The sequence below is a fragment of the Falco naumanni genome, chromosome 5 (genome assembly GCF_017639655.2).
Source record: "Falco naumanni isolate bFalNau1 chromosome 5, bFalNau1.pat, whole genome shotgun sequence".
Classification (NCBI taxonomy): domain Eukaryota; kingdom Metazoa; phylum Chordata; class Aves; order Falconiformes; family Falconidae; genus Falco; species Falco naumanni.
The window spans coordinates 49497561-49517105 of NC_054058.1; the positions used below are offsets into that span (position 1 = coordinate 49497561).

The 19545-nt window shown below is 38.0% G+C and overlaps 1 protein-coding gene across 6 annotated transcripts in view; it reads left to right on the forward strand.

Moving 5' to 3' along the window:
* The window catches only part of PNPLA8 (patatin like phospholipase domain containing 8), a 42447-nt gene extending 27755 nt beyond the window's left edge, over nt 1-14692 (forward strand). For 4 of the 6 annotated variants that reach the window (XM_040594228.1, XM_040594230.1, XM_040594229.1 and 1 more), the window contains 2 exons: nt 11535-11730; nt 13823-14692. In XM_040594228.1, coding sequence (XP_040450162.1) covers nt 11535-11730; nt 13823-14097 — 471 coding nt within the window. In that variant the 3' untranslated portion in view covers nt 14098-14692. The other 2 variants (XM_040594234.1, XM_040594235.1) reach the window with 2 other exon arrangements.
* The last annotated feature ends 4853 nt before the right edge of the window (nt 14693-19545 follow it).

A 19545-nucleotide genomic window follows, 5' to 3' on the forward strand; every position in this document is an offset into this window, starting at 1 on the left:
TCAGTAGAGTCTAAGAGTACATTTTCCATGTATGACATAAACCCATGAATTAATGTCTTCAGAGCAGCTGGTCATTTTCTGTGGATTAATGACCTGCAGGGATGAGTTACTAATTCAAGATAATCACCTAGCAGTCCTCGCTGGCCATTCATTCTAAGGAAATGTCAAGAGCAAGCGTGGCTAATGTAGGATAAAATAATGTAAAATATATTGCTGAATGTCTAACTTATAATAGCAGTAATACTGATAGCTCTCAGAAGCATTTGTGTGCATGCAAACAGTGTGTTATGGTGTTGGTGATTGTTAGGGGAAAAAACTGTATGGGAAAACAGTTGTACTGAACAGGAAGCTCTTCAGACTTTATTAGATTTTTGGTTTCATGTAATGTGATCTCAGTATAGTGTTCTCTTTTTGCAACTGGTGTGTTAGAAGTTCAAATGTAGTTAATGCACCTTCTGATTATTTTTTTTAAAACTGTCAAAGACATCAGTAATGGAAACTTTGATATTAGTATCATTCAGTAATATAAATATAAATGCATTTAATTTTCATTTTCTGTACAAACATTTTTCAAAATAATTTTTCTATTAGCCGGTTCAAGGGGAATCCCTTTTTTAGTGCATGCTTCAGCAGGCAGTTGTCACAGTTCTAGGGTTTTTCTAGTGTCTGAATAGAAACTGTAATTTTCAGATAGCCTTACAAGGTAATGAGCACAAGATCTTATTTCAGGAATCTGAAGGAGCATCGCTGCCTCTCCTTAAGTAATGGAATCTGTTCATTCTGAAATTGTTAGAAATTTGGTGTATAGGAGGATTGCATTAATATCTGTCACCAGTTGAGGCCTCTGGGAATTGGCATAATGCAGAATACATTACAAATGTATGTAGTTGACCCAATAGCATCCCTGTTAGCATGATTATGAAGCAAGGGTGAATCTTTCTAAATAAATTGTGTGAAGTATTTGTATAAAGAGATAACTGTAGATTATTTTATACTTTATGGAAAATAATCTAATTTATTTAAAAATCTTTTCTCATTCATCTCTCATGCAGCAGAGTGGATCAGACCCACTATTAAAACAAATTGTTCATTCAGGCAGAGATTTGTTAGAAATATTGGTACCACCATCCATTGCTTGTCACCAAGATAAAGAGGAAACAATTTTACTTCTATTAAATGGTTTCATGTTTATAAAACATTATATATTTTATGGGGTCAAAATAGTTTGTGCAGGGATGGAAAGATTTCCTTTACTTGCTGGGACCGTCCTGTTCATTGGTTATATTCTCTAGTAATATGGTGACCAGACTGATTATTCACAAGAGGAGAGCCATAATTAATGTCTGTTTCAAACGTTTTTGTATATATTTAACAGAACAGGATAATCATGTAACTTTTGTATTAAGGAGAGTATATTTCTGCTGAGCACTATGGGGGCTAGCTAGTTTCTTATTCTGGTCTTCTACTCTAAGGACAGTTGCTGCTACTTCCGTAAATGTATTGAGATGATTTTACAGAATGATTAGGCAAGGCTTATCTGTTTTGCTTAGTAACTTAGGAAACTAGAGTAAATGTTTTTGAGTAGTTATTTTAATTTTTCTAATAAGTAACCCTTGTTATATAGTTTAGCAGCTCTTCAGACTCCTTGTTTGAAGCAATAAGCATTATCCTTTATCTGCATATTTCTTATATTTATTTTGACTTTAAACATAGAATTTAAAAAATACTTTTCAAAAGCCCATTCAGAATCTTAGCCTGTCTTGTCCTAGCCTCTGATAGCTTTGTACTAATTCTGTCTCCATTTTTTCACAAAGACAACGGAAATAAACAGAGCAAGTCTGTAAAAGTGAACTAAAATGCAAAGCATGTCTGCATAGGCAGTGAGGTGAAGCAGTTACTATGGAGCCAACAGACTCAGCTTCCAAATATCAGCCTTGGCTTTCTTAAGTTATAGATCCTTCATCCAGTGCTAGATTTTCTTCACAAAGTTTAGCATCTTTTAAGTGAAACTGTGCAGCACACAGGATGTTACACAGAACAGTTAGAACAGGCACGACTCAAGTCTGACAAAATTAGGAAATGCAAGGGTAGCCTATCAGTGTGAAGAATATGGTTCAAACTGTGTTTTTTCTTTAATATCATAATTTTAAATAACTGTTTCCAAAGTATTGGCTCACCATGGTTTGACCCCAGCTGGCCACTAAGCACCACAGAGCGACTCGCTGGCTTCCTGCGGGTGACCACCCAGTGGGGTGGGGACGAGAATTGGGGAAAAAGGTAAAGCCCATGGGTTGAGATTAAAATGGTTTAATAATTGAAATAAAGTAAAAGGCAATTACGATGATAATAAGAATTGCAGTGAAAAGAGAGATAACAAAAAGAGATGAGTAAGACCTGAGAAAAACACGTGGTGCACAGTACAACTGCTCACCACCCACTGACCGATGCCCAGCCAGTCCCTGAGCAGCGACTGGCAGCTCCTGGTCAACTCCCCGCAGTTTCTAGACTGAGCATGATGATGTATGATATGGAGTATCCCTTTGGTTATTTTGGGTCAGCTGTCCTGGCAATGTCCCCTCCTGGCTTTTTGTGCACCTCCTCACTGGCAGAGCACGGGAAATCAGTCCTTGACTTAGGGTAAGCATTACTTAACATCAACTAAACCATCAGTGTGTTATCAGCATTATTCTCATACTAAATCCAAACCACAGCGCTGTACCAGCTATCAGGAAGAAGATTAACTCTATCCCAGCCAAAACCAGAACCTGACTTAAATATGAGTAGTGACTTTATGCATAAATAATCATTTAAATGGGACAAGATTTTCAGAAGGTCCTGTGCTACCAGGCTCCCAAGTTGTCTGAAGCACTTTCTTTGAAACTTCGTAATGTATTTTCCTTCTGATTGTACAATTTTTCCCAGTCTGTTTCATAATGTTTAACCAGGCCTTTCTTTATTCCTAGAACTGGGCAAGCAAGGTATCATCACCAGAGGGTTTTCATTGGAGCATATGCCTACAAAAGGTGTAATTTTTCCTACTTTAAATAATACGTGGTCTGGTAGTCAAATCATGAGGAAGCCTTCCCTGACTATTTTGCAGTTATCAAAAACCTTACAGAAAATATTAGCTACACGTTTAGACTTACACCTAACAACAGGCGAGCCCTAAAAATATGGTTACAGTTGCATGGGGAATGGTTTGGAAAAGTCTGTATGAAAAAAGAATTGAGTTCGCCTTGGAATTAGCTGTTAAAGTATTAAACAAAACAGTGTTTACCACATTGAAAGCCTTTGGCAAAAGACTGAAAGTAATGTCCCAGTCCCCGAGTTCACTGTTTTGTTATCCCTATCAGGCTTGGGTTTATATGTATTAAGGTCCATTTTAAGATTAATTTATTTGATTACTTCCATTATTTTTATTAGAAATTTTAAAAAAAATCCTTCTCCCCTACTGTTTACTTGTGTGATGACATTAGGAAAATATTGTGGTTTAACCCCAGCCAGCAACTATGCCCTGCACAGCCACTCGCTCACTCCACCACCCGCACACCCCCCCGTGGGATGGGGGAGAGAATCAGAAGAGTAAAAGTGAGAGAACATGTGGGTTGGCATAAAGACAGCTTAATAGATAAAGGAAAAACTGTGTGCATAAGTAAAGCAAAATGAGAAATTCCTTCACTGCTTCCCATGGGCAGGCAGGTGTTCAGCCATCTCCAGGAAAGCAGGGCTGCATCATGCATTAATGGTTACTTGAGAAGACAAATGCCATGATGCCGAACATCCCCCCCACCTCCGCTCTTCCTTCTTTCCCCAGTGTTATATGCTGAGCATGACATCATACGGTTTGGGAGATCTTTGGTCAGCGGGGGTCAGCTGCCATGGCTGTGTCCCCTACCAACTTGTTGTGCACTCCTAATCTGCTCAGGGGTGGGGTGGGACGAGGAACGGAAAAGGCCTTGATTTAGATCAAGCACTGCTCAGCAACAACAAAAACATCTGTGTTACCAACACTGATTCCAGCTCAAATCTAAACCATAGCCCCCTGCTAGCTACTATGAAGAAAATTAACTCTACGCCAGCCAAAACCAGGACAGAAAGTTATATGCTCTTTTTCAGCACTTATTTCCGTTAATATTGCTAGTATAGCACTTTGTGTTTGTTGTACTGCCAGCAAAATAAGTTGGCTCAAGCGTGGTTTTGAGTGGTTTTGCAAAGTTCAGCATATGAAGAAATGTCTGCTACCTGCCAGAGCACTGACTGCAGTAGCACAGGAGGATGCAGAAGGGAAGGGGTGACTCATGTATATTTGAGAAGTGAAAAAGAGAGTTTGCAATTGGATTGAGAACTAGCTACATGAGAAGGGATGGTAAAATGTAGGGAAAGCCAGACAAAAGTCAGACACGAATGGGAGAGCAGAGAGAATGAGGGATTTGTGCTAGCTGTTTGCCAAACACTGAGTCCTGAGTCAGAATTCAGGACAATTGTACATTTTTGAGGATGTTGGTCAGCATTTTAGTCAGTTGAAGAGTTCTTTTGAGTTACCCTTTCAGTTACAGATTCCAAGGCATTAATTGCATGTGGAAAATGCATGTCTGCATTTTCCCCAAGACTTATACTGAACGGACAAAATCCAATTTTTACGAAGGTTTTTTAAATGTAATTTCAGTTTGCAGCTAAAATAATGTGCATTTCTGATTTGTACAATATTTCTTTAAATGCAGTAGAAACTTAGGAAAATTGGAGGAGGACAGGGGGTCAACTCATCCAGCCTCCTGTTCAAAGCAGGATAAACCTCAAAGTTAGGTCAGGTTGCTCAAGGCCTTGCCCAGTTGGGTTTTGAAAATACTCAAGGATGGAGATTCCACAGCTTCTCTGGCTTTTACTCTGCACTCATTTTGAAAGGGTCTGGCTGTGTCTTCTTCCCCTTTAGGTAGTGGAGAACTCTGATTAGATTCCTCTTTGGCTTTCTTTTTCCAGGTTAAGCAAACTCAGTTCGCTGCATCTCTTCTCATATGTTACGTGCTTCAGCCCCCAAACCCTCCTCTTGTTTTTTTTTAGTGTATGTATTCCAGTTTTTCAGTGCCTTGTTAACTGGGTGTCCAAAGCTGTGCACAGTGTTCCCGGTTTGACCTCGTGAGTGCTGAATAAAAGGGGATAATCACTTCACTTGACCTACTGATTTTGCTTTTAGCCTAAGTGTATGTTGATAATCTGGTAGTTTATCTAATACACAGTTCATATTGTCTCTTTTTCTGTGTGTCCACACACAGTACCATACTATAGCAATATATCTAATAATACAGATGAAAGGAGGGACATTTGAGGACATTCCAGTCTGTCAAAAAGGAACTGATAAATTTGCTAGGAACTGGAAAGGTTTAGGGTTGCACGTAAAGTCAGCATTGCTTTATACAATTCAAATTGCAGCTGAAGGTTATAGTATAATTAAAATACTAGTTTATATCAACAAGATTTTTACTCTGTTGCATGTGATATAAAGGCGCTTTTTTGTTTGCAGTGTTTTGTTTATATGAAGTCTTTAGGAGATCAGAATTGGGCTACGCTAGAATGGTCCATATATGCTTTTCTATTACAAGTTTTTTTCTGAAAATATATTCCATAAAATAGATAATGGGCATAAAGAATGCAATGATAGGCATACATTTTGAACAGTGCGTTCTGTTTGTGCACTTTGCACATCTTGCTAATGTTGGCATTTGCTGATTGCTGTACTTGCAATCATTCTAAAATGCATTATTGTGTAAATACGATTTATTCATGAAAAGTCAGATACATGAAACTTCCCCAGTCATTCCGTAGAGTATGCGGTGCAGGTTATTGCTACTATAACTAGTTTTCCTAATCTTTTCAGTGATTTGTATATTTTCCCCCATAATATATCATAACTATCCACTTTCCTGTCTTTCTAAGAGGTATTTTACTAACGTTTGCTTTTGTTTGTTCCCTAGCCTTGAATGTCTTTCAGTCTATGGCTTGAGTCTAGATTACTACTCTTGGTTTGTCATTCCTCCCTCCTGCAGAAGCATGCTGGGAAGGTCCTAATTCTACCATCATACTACCTGAAAAATTTAAATGTTAAGATTGAGAGATAGGTGGATCAAAGACAAGAGGTTGTACAAAGAAAACAGAACATTTGAAATTGACTTACAAAATTAATTACTTCCTTCTGAAAATAGTCAAACAAGAATTCGGGTTTTGACTAACAGGCACTTCGGGTTTTGACTAACAGGCACCTCTGTACCCATAGATCAGATAAATTGGCCTTCTTTACTTACAGGTGTTTAACTGCTTGAAACTTTAAAGTGGCAAAGGTCATAGAAAGTAATACAGAAAAGGAAGCTATTCTGTTCGTCACCAAGACATTCCATACTGCTACTAATCATTCAGTTTTTAGGTTATATTGCATTTTGGTCAATGTATTTTCATAAATATCTTATAAAAGCTGAGTGCTTACAGTAAGACTTCTAATTGGTAACACACACACACACAAAAGATACCAAATTAAGCAGTCTCCAAAACAAATTGGCAGACTAAATACAGAGGAACTCAGAGCAAGGATCAGTGAAGTTTCTTGAGATCTTGGTATATCTAATGTATGAAACTGCAGAGTTAATCACTTGGAATTGTATTCAGTGTTTCAAGGACAAGCATGAAGAAGGATATGTCATGATTTCTTACGATTACTTTTTAAAACATTTAGATGTGGCTTGCATATTTCTGTATTGCTAGTTTAATATATTTCTTGGGAAGGACTTTTTGTCCAGTTTTGTGAAGATCCAGGAGTAATTCAGAATCAGAAAGGTTAGTTTCTGTTTTTTAATCTTAGAACTGGAAAATCCTTTGTTGTTTTACCTTTTCCATAGAATTCGTGCATGGGAAATCATTGCAACTAATTTTAAAACTTGTGAAATATTTTTCCACAAGAATTTCAGCCTTTGATGTAATTAGCTCTAAGGTTTCTGAAGCGGCAGATTTAAACAAATTATTGCAGTATTTCCTTCATTGACTTCTTAATAGTCTGATTCAACTAATAATGTTATTTACTGCTTGAGTAGTTGATCATTGTAAGCAAAGAGCAATATGATGAGCATCCTTGTTTAATAGAATAAGCTGGTTTGAAGCACAGTAGTGATTGGGATGTGGTTGTTATCAATCTGTTTGGAGGGGAAGAAAAAAAATCAGTTGCCTCTCTTATTGAGTCCTGCTTCTAACTTTCCAAAAATTACATGTATCTGTATAAATGCTAGAAGTTACGTTAAAGGTGTCTAAACTAAACATTACTATGAATGGATATTTACTGTCATTTCAACAAACCTAAATTGGAGAATGTTTAAATATGGAAATCCTTGCACAAAGCTGTTAGATATCATCACAATACACATTTGGGGTATGTAGGTGTGTGTACTTTACCTCCCTTTGATCTTTTATTTTTCCATATTAAAAAAACACTGTAGTATTCTAGTAAGTACATACTCCCTACCTTTTAATAACACTAATTTTCTTGTGGTGAAGCAGTTACGTTTAATGAAATCATATTGACAAGATCAGTGGAAATTATTTGGTAAGCATGTTTTTAGTCTAGGATTTAAAGAAAAAAGTAAGCATCACAAAGATAACTATTAAGATTTTAGATTAAGATTCATGGGGAATTATATCAAGAACAAAAACATCCTTGTATTTAGTTTTCTCTGTAGAAGCTAATTTAAACATAAGCAAAGGATAATAGGCCCTGAAGAGACCATTCATTTTAGCAGTGTTTTGAGCAAAATGGACAGTGTCCAGAAGGAGTTCAAAGAGCTGTTTGTAGGTTGAAATGAAAGCTTAATTTAAATTTAAAAAAAAAAAAAAAAACAAAAAAAAAACAAACCAAAAAAAACCCCAAAACTCAAAAATCTCAGCTCAGTAATCGTGTTTTTACTTATTTATCTAGCACAGCTGTAGTTACAAGGACTTTCTGTAAAATGTTTGTCAAGTCCTAAACCTTTTTTATTCTAAGCTATTCCTGAGTAGAGTTGCTTTTATTTATTGTTCCTGTAATGGGATGGTCAGGTATATGATACAGGGAGTTCAGGGAGCTTTAGTATTCAGGGAGCTTTTGCATAATATTTATTGCAGTCAATATTCTGTTTCTTTCGTATTTTACATATTTTCTTTGTATACATTTTGAATAACTATAAAGGTCTTAATCTGTGGTATTGATAATTTGTTCATCTTAAATTTTGCCTTTATAACTGCTTGGTTTTTAAGGCATTCCCAATATAGAAAGTCCTATTGAATTCGAAGTCCAAAGTATGTTTGTTTCTTAGGTGGAGTGAAGATCATTTTATTTCCAGGAGGTGCTGAACAAACTTTTGGAGATTTGCTGGTTGTCTGAATGCTTCTTAGACTTACCGTCAGTCTTACTGATGCTTACTAGTCCTAAAGTATTTTATCCCAGTCTCATCACCTATGGTTTTGACAAGTTGCTAGCAAAAGATGTCTTTCCTCATTTCCAGACTTAAAAGAGTAATCTATGTTCCTGTTGGTTTTGGGCTGAATTCTGATCTTCAGACAAGCTATGGAAGCCTCACATTCCCAGAGCCTGATCTTCATGGGGGACCTGAATCATCCTGATACCTGATGAAAGGACAATACCGAAGAGCTCAGGCAACCTAGGAGATTTCTCAAATGCATTGATGACAGCTTCCTGGCACAGTGGATGGAGGAGCCAGTAAAGAAAGGTGCTTTGCTGGACCTGATGGTTATGAAGCATAAGTAACTGATCAGGGACATGAAGTTAAATAAACCATGAGATGATGGAGTTCAAGATCGTAAGAGAAAAGAGCTGGGGGAAAAAACAGGACTACAGCCCTGGATTTCAGGAGAGCATACTTTATCCTCTCCAGAGCTCTGCTTGGAAGAATCTTATGGGCTGTGGCCTTGAAGGGAGGTGGGGTCCAGCAGAGCTGGCTGATACTCAGTGGTCACTTCCTCCAAGAAGGGACTGTCCCAATTAGTAGGAAATCAAGCAAAGATGGTATGGATGGACAAGCAAGAAGGAGGTCCTAACTGAACTCAGACATAAAAAGGAAGTGTACAAAAGGTGGAAGCAGGAGGGCAGATGACCCAGGAGGAGTACAGATCTTCTGACCAATCTTGCAGAGACAGGGTTAGGAAGGCAAAAGCTGGCCTGAAGTTGAATTTGGAGAAGGATGTGAAGGGCAACAACAAAGAATTATGAAAGTAAATAAACAGCAAATGGCCAGGAAAAACATGGGTCCACTACTGGATAGGGCGGTGGAGCTGGTGACAAATGACATAGAAAAGGCCAAGGTGTTTAATGCTGCCTTTTGTCTCAGTCTTTACCAGTAAAAACAGCTTTCAGGAATCCCAGGCCCCTGAACCTAGAGGGAAGGTTTGGTACAACCAGGATGTACAGTAGGTGGAAGAGAACCAGTTTAGGGAGCAGTTAAACAAACTGGTCCTAAATTCATAGGGCCTGATGGGTTGCACCCATGAGTGGCGATGGAGGTGGCTGATGCCATTGCGAGATGACTCTTGATTATCTTTAAATGATCATGGTGATAGGGAGAGGCTGGGAGAGCAAACACCATTCCTTTCTTCAGGAAGGGCAAGAAGAAAGCTCTGGGGAACTACAGGGCAGTTGATCTCATCCCAGTCCCTTAGGAGTTGATGGAGGAAATCCTCCTGGAAAGTATTTCCAGAGTCATGAAGGACAAGGTGATCCTGAGTAGTCAATATGGATTTACAAAGGGGAACTCCTGATTGACCAGCATTCTGCAACGAGGCGACTAGCTTGGTGGACAAATAGAAAGCAGTGGATGTTGTTTACCTCAGCTTCAGTAAAGCCTTTGACACTTACCGCCCATAACATCATAGACAAGCTGACAAAACATGGGTTAGGGAAGTAGGCAGGTGGGTTACAAACTAGCTGAATTACCAGGCCCAGAAGTTTGTGATCGGTGTACAAAGTCCAGTTGGAAGCAAGTCACTAGAGCTGTACCCCAGGGGTCAATACTGGGTCCAGGACTATTTCACATCTTCATTAATGACCTGGATGATGGGACAGAGTGTGCCTGTAGGAAGTCTGCAGATGGTACAAACCTGGGAAGAATGGCTGGTACGCAAGACAGTTGGGCTGTCACTCAGAGGGACCTAAACAGCCTGGACAAGTCTCATGAAGTTCAACACGGGGAAGGGCAGAGTCCTGTATCTGGAGAGGAATAACGCCATGCGGCAACCCACGTTGGGGACTGACTGGTTATAAAGCAGCTTGGCAGAGAAGGACCTTGGGGTCCTGGTGGACAAGCTGAACATGAGCCAGCAATGCACCCTTGTGGCAAGGGCGGCCAACAGCATCCTGGGCTGCACTGAGAACAGTGTTGCCGGCAGGTCAAGGGAGGTGATCCTTCCTCTCTGCCCTGCTGAGGCCACATCTGGACTACTGGGGTCAGTTCCCCAGTACAGGAGACACATGAGCATACTGGAGCAAGTCCAGCACAGCGCCATAAAGATGATTAAGGGACTGGAGCATCTCTCATTTGAGGAGAAACTGGGAGAGCTGGGACTTGTTCAGCCTAGAGAAGGCTCTGGGGAAATCTTACTAATGTGTATGAATAAAGGATGGGAGGGAATGAAGATGAGGAGCTGTACTGTTCCCAGCAGTGCCTGCTGGCGGGACAAAAGACAGTGGCACAAATGAAAACACATGAAATTCCATCTGATCGCAAGAAAATTTTTTACTGTGAGATTGGTCAAACGCTGAAACAGGTTGCTTGGAGAGGTTTTGGAACCTCCATTTTGTGGTGATACTCAAAACTTGAGCAGACGTGGCCTTGGGCAGTGTGCTGTGGCTGACTGCTTGAGCAGGGGGATTGGACAAGATGAGCTCTATAGGTCCCTTCCAACCTAAATGATTCTGTGATTTTTTCCAGGTCTGAGACCAAGGCTATAGCATCCTGTGTAATGGCTGTCCTTATAAAGTAGTGTTGGCCAAACTTAGGTCTTGTGATATTATTGTTATTAATTATTATTGTTGTTGTTGTTCTTATTATTAAGAATCTGTAGGTATTGATCTGGATTTTGTTACAGAATATATCCTTGTAATACCAGTAATAAACATTTTGAGATGCAGGCTTTTTGATTAAGAAATTGTCAGTTTGGGTTATCTGTCTTACCTAAAACGTCTTCACAAGATGAAGTCATAACCTCTTCAGATATTCTAGTGAACACTGCTGTTTCGGTCTACCTCTTCTATACAATGCTCTCGACAGCAGAACTGACCCACAGACCCAGGAGCTGCTTTGACAGTGTCCATGAGCCCAGGAAGCCTAACTGCGCAGCTGCTGCATAGTACAAACAGAACAGTTGCACAAAAGGTGGAAATCAATGTTTGTTTGATTTAATTGATTTTGTACATTCGTGCTAATATTAGTTTAGTTTATAGTTGCAGTTTCTTTTATGACCATATTTTATGTATAGTACTAACATTCATAATTATTTTTAATTTACAGGATGGAGGTCTGCTTCTAAATAATCCTTCTGCACTGGCAGTTCATGAGTGCAAGTGTCTCTGGCCAAATGTTCCATTGCAGTGTCTAATATCGCTGGGCACTGGTCGATACGAAAGCGAGGGAAAGACCAATGTCACATACACCAGTTTGAAAGCTAAACTCACAAATGTTATCAGCAGTGCAACTGATACAGAAGGTTGGTGTCTTAAGATATGTTTGTATTGTGACTGGTTTGTATGTTTCCCAGGAAAACAGTTCCAATTCAGAGAGCAATCTGCTACCTTTTGTCTTTCCCCTTGTCTCTACCTGCCCCCTTGAAACAGTCTCTTTGTAACTCGTTATATATAGTCGATGTTTTAGTACCAGTATTACAGGTTTTCTGGAGATGATAATATGAATGGGTTTCTTAGCCTTATCTCCGTGAATCTTCATCTTTGCTGTGTTGCTGCTAAGCTCTTTTAGTTTGAGTTCTCAGCTGTTAATAGGAGGTTGATGACAGGTATACAAAAGTTAAAAAGCTAGCTTAAAATTTATCAGAATGACAATGACAATCCAACAGGATTTATACAAAGTGATACGTGTTTTACCTGTGCTTCAGGATAAACGCATACTCAGGAATTAATTTCAATAGAAGAATCATATTTTCTTATATTAGTTTTTTTCCCATAAACAGGAATGCCTAATAGTTAATATACAGCACTGATTGCTTTTCAACAGCTGCAGAAGTATTTTAGTTCTGTTCTTTTCTATATGTGCTTTTATACATGTACTTTTCTATGGACTTGACTGTATCTGCCAATGGATCTGTCACAACTTCCATTGCTGTCAGGAGGAGCCAAGCATGTGTTTTGCAAAATAAACTCTGTTCCTAGCATGGGAGTGCATTGGAACACTGTCACTAGCAGTTTACATCTATTTTGTTGTTATAAACAGGAAATACTGATATGCAGATGCTTCCCCCCCCCAGCCCAAAGGAAACTGGTACTGTAAAAAGCTAAGGAACAAGAAATACTATTACAGTCTAGATCCCTTGCTGCATGATCTCTGTCAACTGACCATCATTAGTAAAGAAAAAGCTAGATTTTGGGCTGCCTTTGGTTTTTGCACAGTTGTGGAAAGGCAGTGGGAATTGTGGGAAGGAGAGATGTGCTGTCCACTTTCTATCAAGGGAAGAAAAATTTCATTACAGCCAAAAACTCAGGCAAGAAATTTGATGAGGGAAAGGAGGAAAGGAAAGTTCATTGTGGAGACCAAAGGAGAGGGAATGGAAAGTGGGTGGAGTAGACTTGAGCAAATGCGAAGTTGCATTACAAAGTAAAAAGCGGACAGTATTAAATAGGGCAAGAAACACTGGATGTGGTGAGACAAGAAGAGACACAGTTGAGTAATTTACAGGAGGAGGAACCAAGGAGAGCAGATTTGAGGTTAACAAGAATTTTTTGCTGTGGTCTTACCCATGATATTTTTTTCACTTTAAAATTTTTGTATGACAGTAGATCTTTAAAAGAACGGAGGAGTGTGGTCAGAATGCAAAGAAGATGGAAGTAAAAAGAGAATGAAAGACGAAGGAAGTAACGGAAATGGGATTTTAAGGGAGCCAACAAAGAGAGAGATCTGAAAGGAGAGAGAAAATGGGTTATGAAAGAGGAAAAAAGGAAGAGAGGAACATGCAAATCCATTACATAACTAGTACAACAATAAACTAATGGATCTGTTGTAATTTAACTTGAATATTTTAAATTAATGTTAAATTCAACCCCAAAATCTGTCATAATATATAAAGTACGAATTAGTTGCAAACAAAATAAAGCTTTAAACCTACATATTTTTTACTGCAATCTTTGAGATTAGAGGATAATATATAGCTGTCGTTTTCATAATACCTGCTTCAGTTAGTACCGGGTGTAGCAAATCATGGGTGTCCTGAATGGGGGAATATGTAAATTACATTCCTGCTCTTCAGAATGCACTCTCGCTTTTAAATGAATGGAATGTACATGTAGTTAAAAACATGGATAGCTGCAAAGCCTTCTTAATTGTCATACCAGTGAGGTTGTCTTAGAACAAAAGGTGAAGCTCTTCCAGAGTAAACAGAGCTATGAGGTCATTTGCAATCTTCCTAATGAGAAAGGGTTTTTGATAAGGCAGTGGTGGAACATTTACTCAGCAAAGCAGCACTTATTTACACTTCCTGTGTCACTAGGGAGCACTTGTTGTTCAGAGACTGTAGGACTTCCTTGTCTGTCTGATGTAAATGTAGCTGTTGCCTTCATTTGTTTCCAATACAGAAGTTCACACCATGCTGGATGCACTGTTACCGCCAGATACTTATTTCAGATTTAACCCTCTTATGAATGAAGACATACCTCTGGATGAAAGTCGTAAAGAGAAACTCAATCAGCTGCAGACAGATGGAATTCGTTATTTAGAACGAAATGAAGAAAAACTGAAAAAAGCTGCAAAAATACTAATACAAGAAAAAACAACTTTGCAGAGACTTCAGGACTGGTTAAGATTAAAGGCTGACATGTATGAAGGCCTTCCATTTCTTTCCAAATTGTGAATACGTAATGCATGAAAGGTGATAAATGTAAATCTTGTTCCAGAAAATCCATTCAATACTTTAAAGGAAGAATGTTTATTGGGGGTAAATAACATCTTCGGAAAGCTATCAGAATTCGGAGAAAGCAATTCAAGATGGCTGTTTTGTGCACACTTACTGATACAAGGTTTTATGGTGTTAATTTTTTTTTTTAACTTTACAGATCTTAACTGTTGGTCTACTTAAATTTGTTAGAAGTCTGTTTGTAAAACTGAAAATTATGAAAACAATTGTGGTATGCATTTTTGGATGTATGTACCATAATTATGGTGGCAGTAAAACTTTATTTATCAACTACCAGACTTACACAAAATTAACAAAAAATAAAATCCTTATTCACTTTAGCGTAGGCGATATACCTGCTAGGCTCTTACATAGGCAGTGTGTTTAACAGAAATGTAACGTTCTTACAAAAACTTTGCCTGTGTTAATTGCACTTTTACATTTGAAAGATAACATCTAAATTCTTTTTTTATTTTATTGGGTTTTGTACATAACGATATTGAGATGTTTGGATGACTATAAATGGCATATTAAATTATCAAAAGTAACTGTAGGACCTGCTGCCGCCTTTTTTTTTTGGGGGGGGGGGGGGGGTGCAGATAACTTCAGATTGGTTCATTCATTATTTGAAAATAATCTTAAGCCCCAAAACTTCACTTGAGCAGCTATTCTGGACACAGGATAAAGGAAATAAAACTTAGAAATAGTTCGCATTGAGTGAGAAGCTTACTATAGAAGGTTCGGTTTTGGGTGCCAAACTTAAGGTGTCTCTAGTGAAAAAAATAAGCAGTTGATACATGAAATAATAAACCATGCATTTCCTTATGTCTCCTGCTTTTCATATATGCATTCTCTTGGAATTACCTTAAAGTTGTGAAGTTAACATTTAGAGATTACTACAACCTTACTGCTCATTCCTCTGCAACTTTTTGCTTATGTCAAGAAGGGTTGTATGGTAAGTTATGACGATATAGTATGTCAGTGAAACAACATTTTCAAGAACAGGAAGGTACACAAGTTCTTCAAAACAGTATGACTGCAGTGAAGTTTGAGTTAGACACAGCTGCTGTCACATGTTGAGCATGTTCCCATTAATAAGATTGTTTGACAGGTTTCTGGGTGAGTTTTTACCTCTTTGTAGGCAGCTACAATACGTGAAAATATTTACTAGATAAAATGTCCAGTTTCACAAAAAAACCCAGTGTATTTGGCACTTTGACTTTGGGGACTAATCACCTGCCATTGCATTATCTACTGAAAATAACATTTACTTTGATAGTCACCTTCTGTACTTGTCCTAAAATAGTGAAAATTTTATTAGGCTGCCTTTAGGAAAGAAACTTTGAGGAAGAGAGCTGAGATCCTTTGTTATCTTAGGAGTTGCTACATAGTATTCTGTGACTGTGCAAGAAAAGATTTGATATGGGCTGCTCTTTTTTCAATCTGATGGATTTAAAATTTTTATGTCATTTTTACCCCAGTGACCATACTTTTATGGTACTCCCTCTGTTCTCTGGCATGTTTTTGCCAGTGAAGCTAGTAAGTGTCATAAGCTGTAGCCTTCAAGTTTTTAGATTGTTCCCGAAGAGAAACGGAGAGAAAGAAGTTAAAAAGCTACAGCAATTTAAAGCTAAGTGAAAGAATGCATGTTGGTCATTTCCACCACCACCACCCCCTCTGTTTTTTTAAATTATGAACACCAGAAGTAATTTCTTGAACAGGGCACTAATACCAAAAAGGAGTTTTATGGTCTTGGTGCAGCTGTACTTCCTACAAACTTCCCTTCTTCATTCCAACTGTTAAGAACTAAGTAAAAGAATAAGAAGAGATCAAGCCTTTCCTATCGGTGTGAGATAGTTTAAGCATATAACAAAGAAACTTCACCATTATTCTGATCAAGGCACCTTGTATAGAGTTAAGCTGTGTTGCCAGCAAAATAGACAATATGGGATAGTCTGCTGGAACAACACACATAATAATACTTTTTCCCCTGGCAAAGAGCAAAGTCATGGCATCATCCATAAGGCTATCAAAGGCATTATTCTGAATTCGTAAGTTTGCAGTCATAGGTTTTTGGGATAAGTGTTTAAGAAAACGCTTACCTGTAGTAATCAAAGTGATAACATTTCCATTTAATTTTTAAACAATTAAAACTAATGAGTTACTAATGTTAAGAGGTGGACTTCACAGGTGGCTAAATGATAACTTTCTAAACAAATCTTTGCAAAATTGACATAATCTCCTTGCTCTGATTTTGAAAGGCAGCAAGAAAGAGTCCAGACCATGAAATGAAAAGGTATAGATATAATCTCCTTTTATGCAAAGTCAGAAGAAGCCTCTAGTTCATCTATTGGTTTCTAATTATCCATGCAGAAGATCTTAATTGAAGGACATTTCATTACGAAAGAAAAGAAAATAAAAATTTTTAAGTGTTAAGTGTGATCATGGATTTTATTATATTTCCTGTCAGTGTCCATTCCAGCAGTGATACAAAGATACCGATTTTATTGCAGAAAGCACAGTCAGCAGCAGTTGAATGTAATTATAGTTTTGGTCACTACTATTAGAGAAAGAGATACTCAGACTAAAACAGATGCAAAGAAGGGCTGCCAAAGGGAAGATTAAGAGGGCATGGTTTGTTTCATCTAACAAAACAAGGGCTGGAAGGGGTGTACATGCTGCTGTTTAAAAATACTTCAGGAAGCATATGCTGATGGACATTTGCATAAAAACAGAGGTGCTCAACCTGACCAGAAATAAATTTAGCCAGAAGGTAAAAAGGTGCTAAAGTCCCATGGAGCAAGATTACAGAATAGCTATAAAAATAATTAACAGAGCAAAAGAAACTGTTTTAGTGTAAGTTTTAGAAAATTAGCTCCTGAAAATGGTGTTGTATAAAGCACTATGAGAACAGCTACTAGTCTCCATGACCAGCTGAATCCCTTCTAACCCACACAGCAGGTAAGAACTCATTAGCCCCTTATATAAAACAGAATCTATAGGCTTATGGAAGCTTCTAACAGCTCCTCCTCATTAGGCCTAGTAGATAAGGCTTGATCTAAGTAAGGTTCTTGTCTTTGATCCACCACTGACAGAGCATTTAATTTATTTTGCTTTCCTTGCTGGTGAAGAGAGCTGAGAGGCTAAGTAATACAAGACACATGAAAGGTGAAGGAAAAATCTAGTGTGTGCTTACTACTCATTGGCACCATTAATTTTTCATCAGACATTAAAATGCTTATATGCTGCTGGGTCCAAATAGTGCTGATTTTCTTTGGTTAAAAGACTATTCTCAAAATGTCAAGTATTAAATACAGACATAATCTGCTGCAGGAGAGGCTGTGTTAAGGCTTCCTCTTTGTGCTTAAGGACTGCACTCCCAGGTGCAGCTGTGATATAAACCCATAGCCTTGTACGTTCAACTACATAAGGCAAGAAAGCAAAACCACTTTTTCTTTTTTGCACTGATGCCTAAAAAGTGGGATGAATTTTCAGACCTTGCAGAACTTTCCATTTAAGGGATGGTTCAGTGCTAGGAGTAATGTATATTCTTAATGTAATCATATTCATTTACAAGGAAAACCAAGCATGCCAAATGCCTCTTCCTCAAACTCTGTAGCCTCAAGATGAGTAGGCTTGCTCTTTGCTCCAGCTGCACATTGCTGAGGTGTGAACTCAAGGGGCTGCTGCCCCGCAAACCCTCTGTTTGCTGCTCAGCCTTCTCACCCCTGGCCTCCTCTTTCCCACACCTACGGTCAGGTATGCTCCTGGTATGTACCAGTTAATTCCAGTGTGTCACCTGGTGCAATACTTTGCTGATGGCCTTCGCTGTTTGCACTTACTTATATAACAGTATGGGTTTTTTACTATTATTGTTGTTCTTCCTTCAAGATTTAACAAGGACAATACTATTATCTATTTCAATGAAATTGGCAGACTTCGGTGAGGGGGAACCATTAGCAATTTTCAGCATAATGTAAAAATTAAACAAGCACTGAAATACTCCAGTACTTATATCCCTGGTAATGAATGTTTAATCCTTAGTAGCAATGTAATTTTGCTTGTTACTTACGATTTAATTTAATTTATTGTTTTCTCATAACAATATCATCAATGGCTATTTCACCATATAGTTGCAATAGCATAAAAAAGATACAGTAGCATTTTGAAATCTTTACCTTTCAGGAAGAAGCTGTGATACAGCATTTTCATGTAAAACCACAGAGGTGGCCTGGACAGGTTACTAACACCGTTAAAGCACAATGCAGAGTTCAGCAAACATAATTTTAGCATTTAAAATCTTTTTTTCATTTTCAAAATTTTGTAAACTGCAAAAGGAACGGTTTTCTGTGCTCACAGCATTATTTCGTAGTTGAATAAGATAATCATCACAATAATACCATCTTCCAGAATGTCTCAGAATTTTGATAGCAAATCCCCAGAATTAATTTATTAAAAACCTGGTCTGTGTCTACTTTTGGGCATAATTTCAGCAAAACTGCTGTTCCATGCTTCCTCACTGGCTGCTCTGTAGAAATCATAAATATGATCCTGTCCTCTCCTTTCGTACTTCATTTGAATACATTTTCAGGGAGGCAAGTCAGGCAGCCATGGAACACTTTAAACAACAAAATGAGAAGACCTATATTGTAAAGAAAAAAAGAAGAAGTGTTGTTTTTAATGAGAGTTTTAAAAGCTGAGTACAGAATATTTCTATCTTCCTGCAAGGAAAAGCAGGTATCTCAGGTACTACTTAAATTGTGGAGTCAAAGGACAAAACCATTGGCACTATTAAATTTGACTTCAAAGCATTACTTTACGGAGTCTGCTAAGACATAAGCGAAACTTGAAACTTCAAAACTTGTGCATTGTGTCCCTTCTACCTGGTTTATTTCTTGGTAAGTGTTAGATTTAAAGCCATCACCAAGCAAGTGTGGACAATACTTAGACAAATCTGGGTATGAATACAGCAGGAAAGACAATAATATTTCTACAGCAGACTGAGTTTTAAATAATTTGCACTAGATGTATCATAAATCCTTAGGAAGAACTACAGATCAGTAAGCAAAGTTTAGATGAGATTGTCAGGAAGCAAGTATGCTCTGGACAGCTGTTTATTGCATGGGTTTATATGTATATAAAAATAGTTGTGTATATTAGAGATAGTAAAGAAAAAATCAAGACAAAATACTTTCCATGTGATGCTGTTCCTATATATTTTATCTCTGGCCTGTAAAGTGCATTCATTTCAGATTGTCTTTGAGAAAAGGAAAGCTTTTCCTCATCTATTATGCAGGGCTCAGCACACTGCAGCCTCTCAGGTAAACATCATCTCTTCAAACCAATACATTTACAACAGGTACATTGTAATTCAAATGAAATTTAATTTAAAAAAAAAAAACCAAA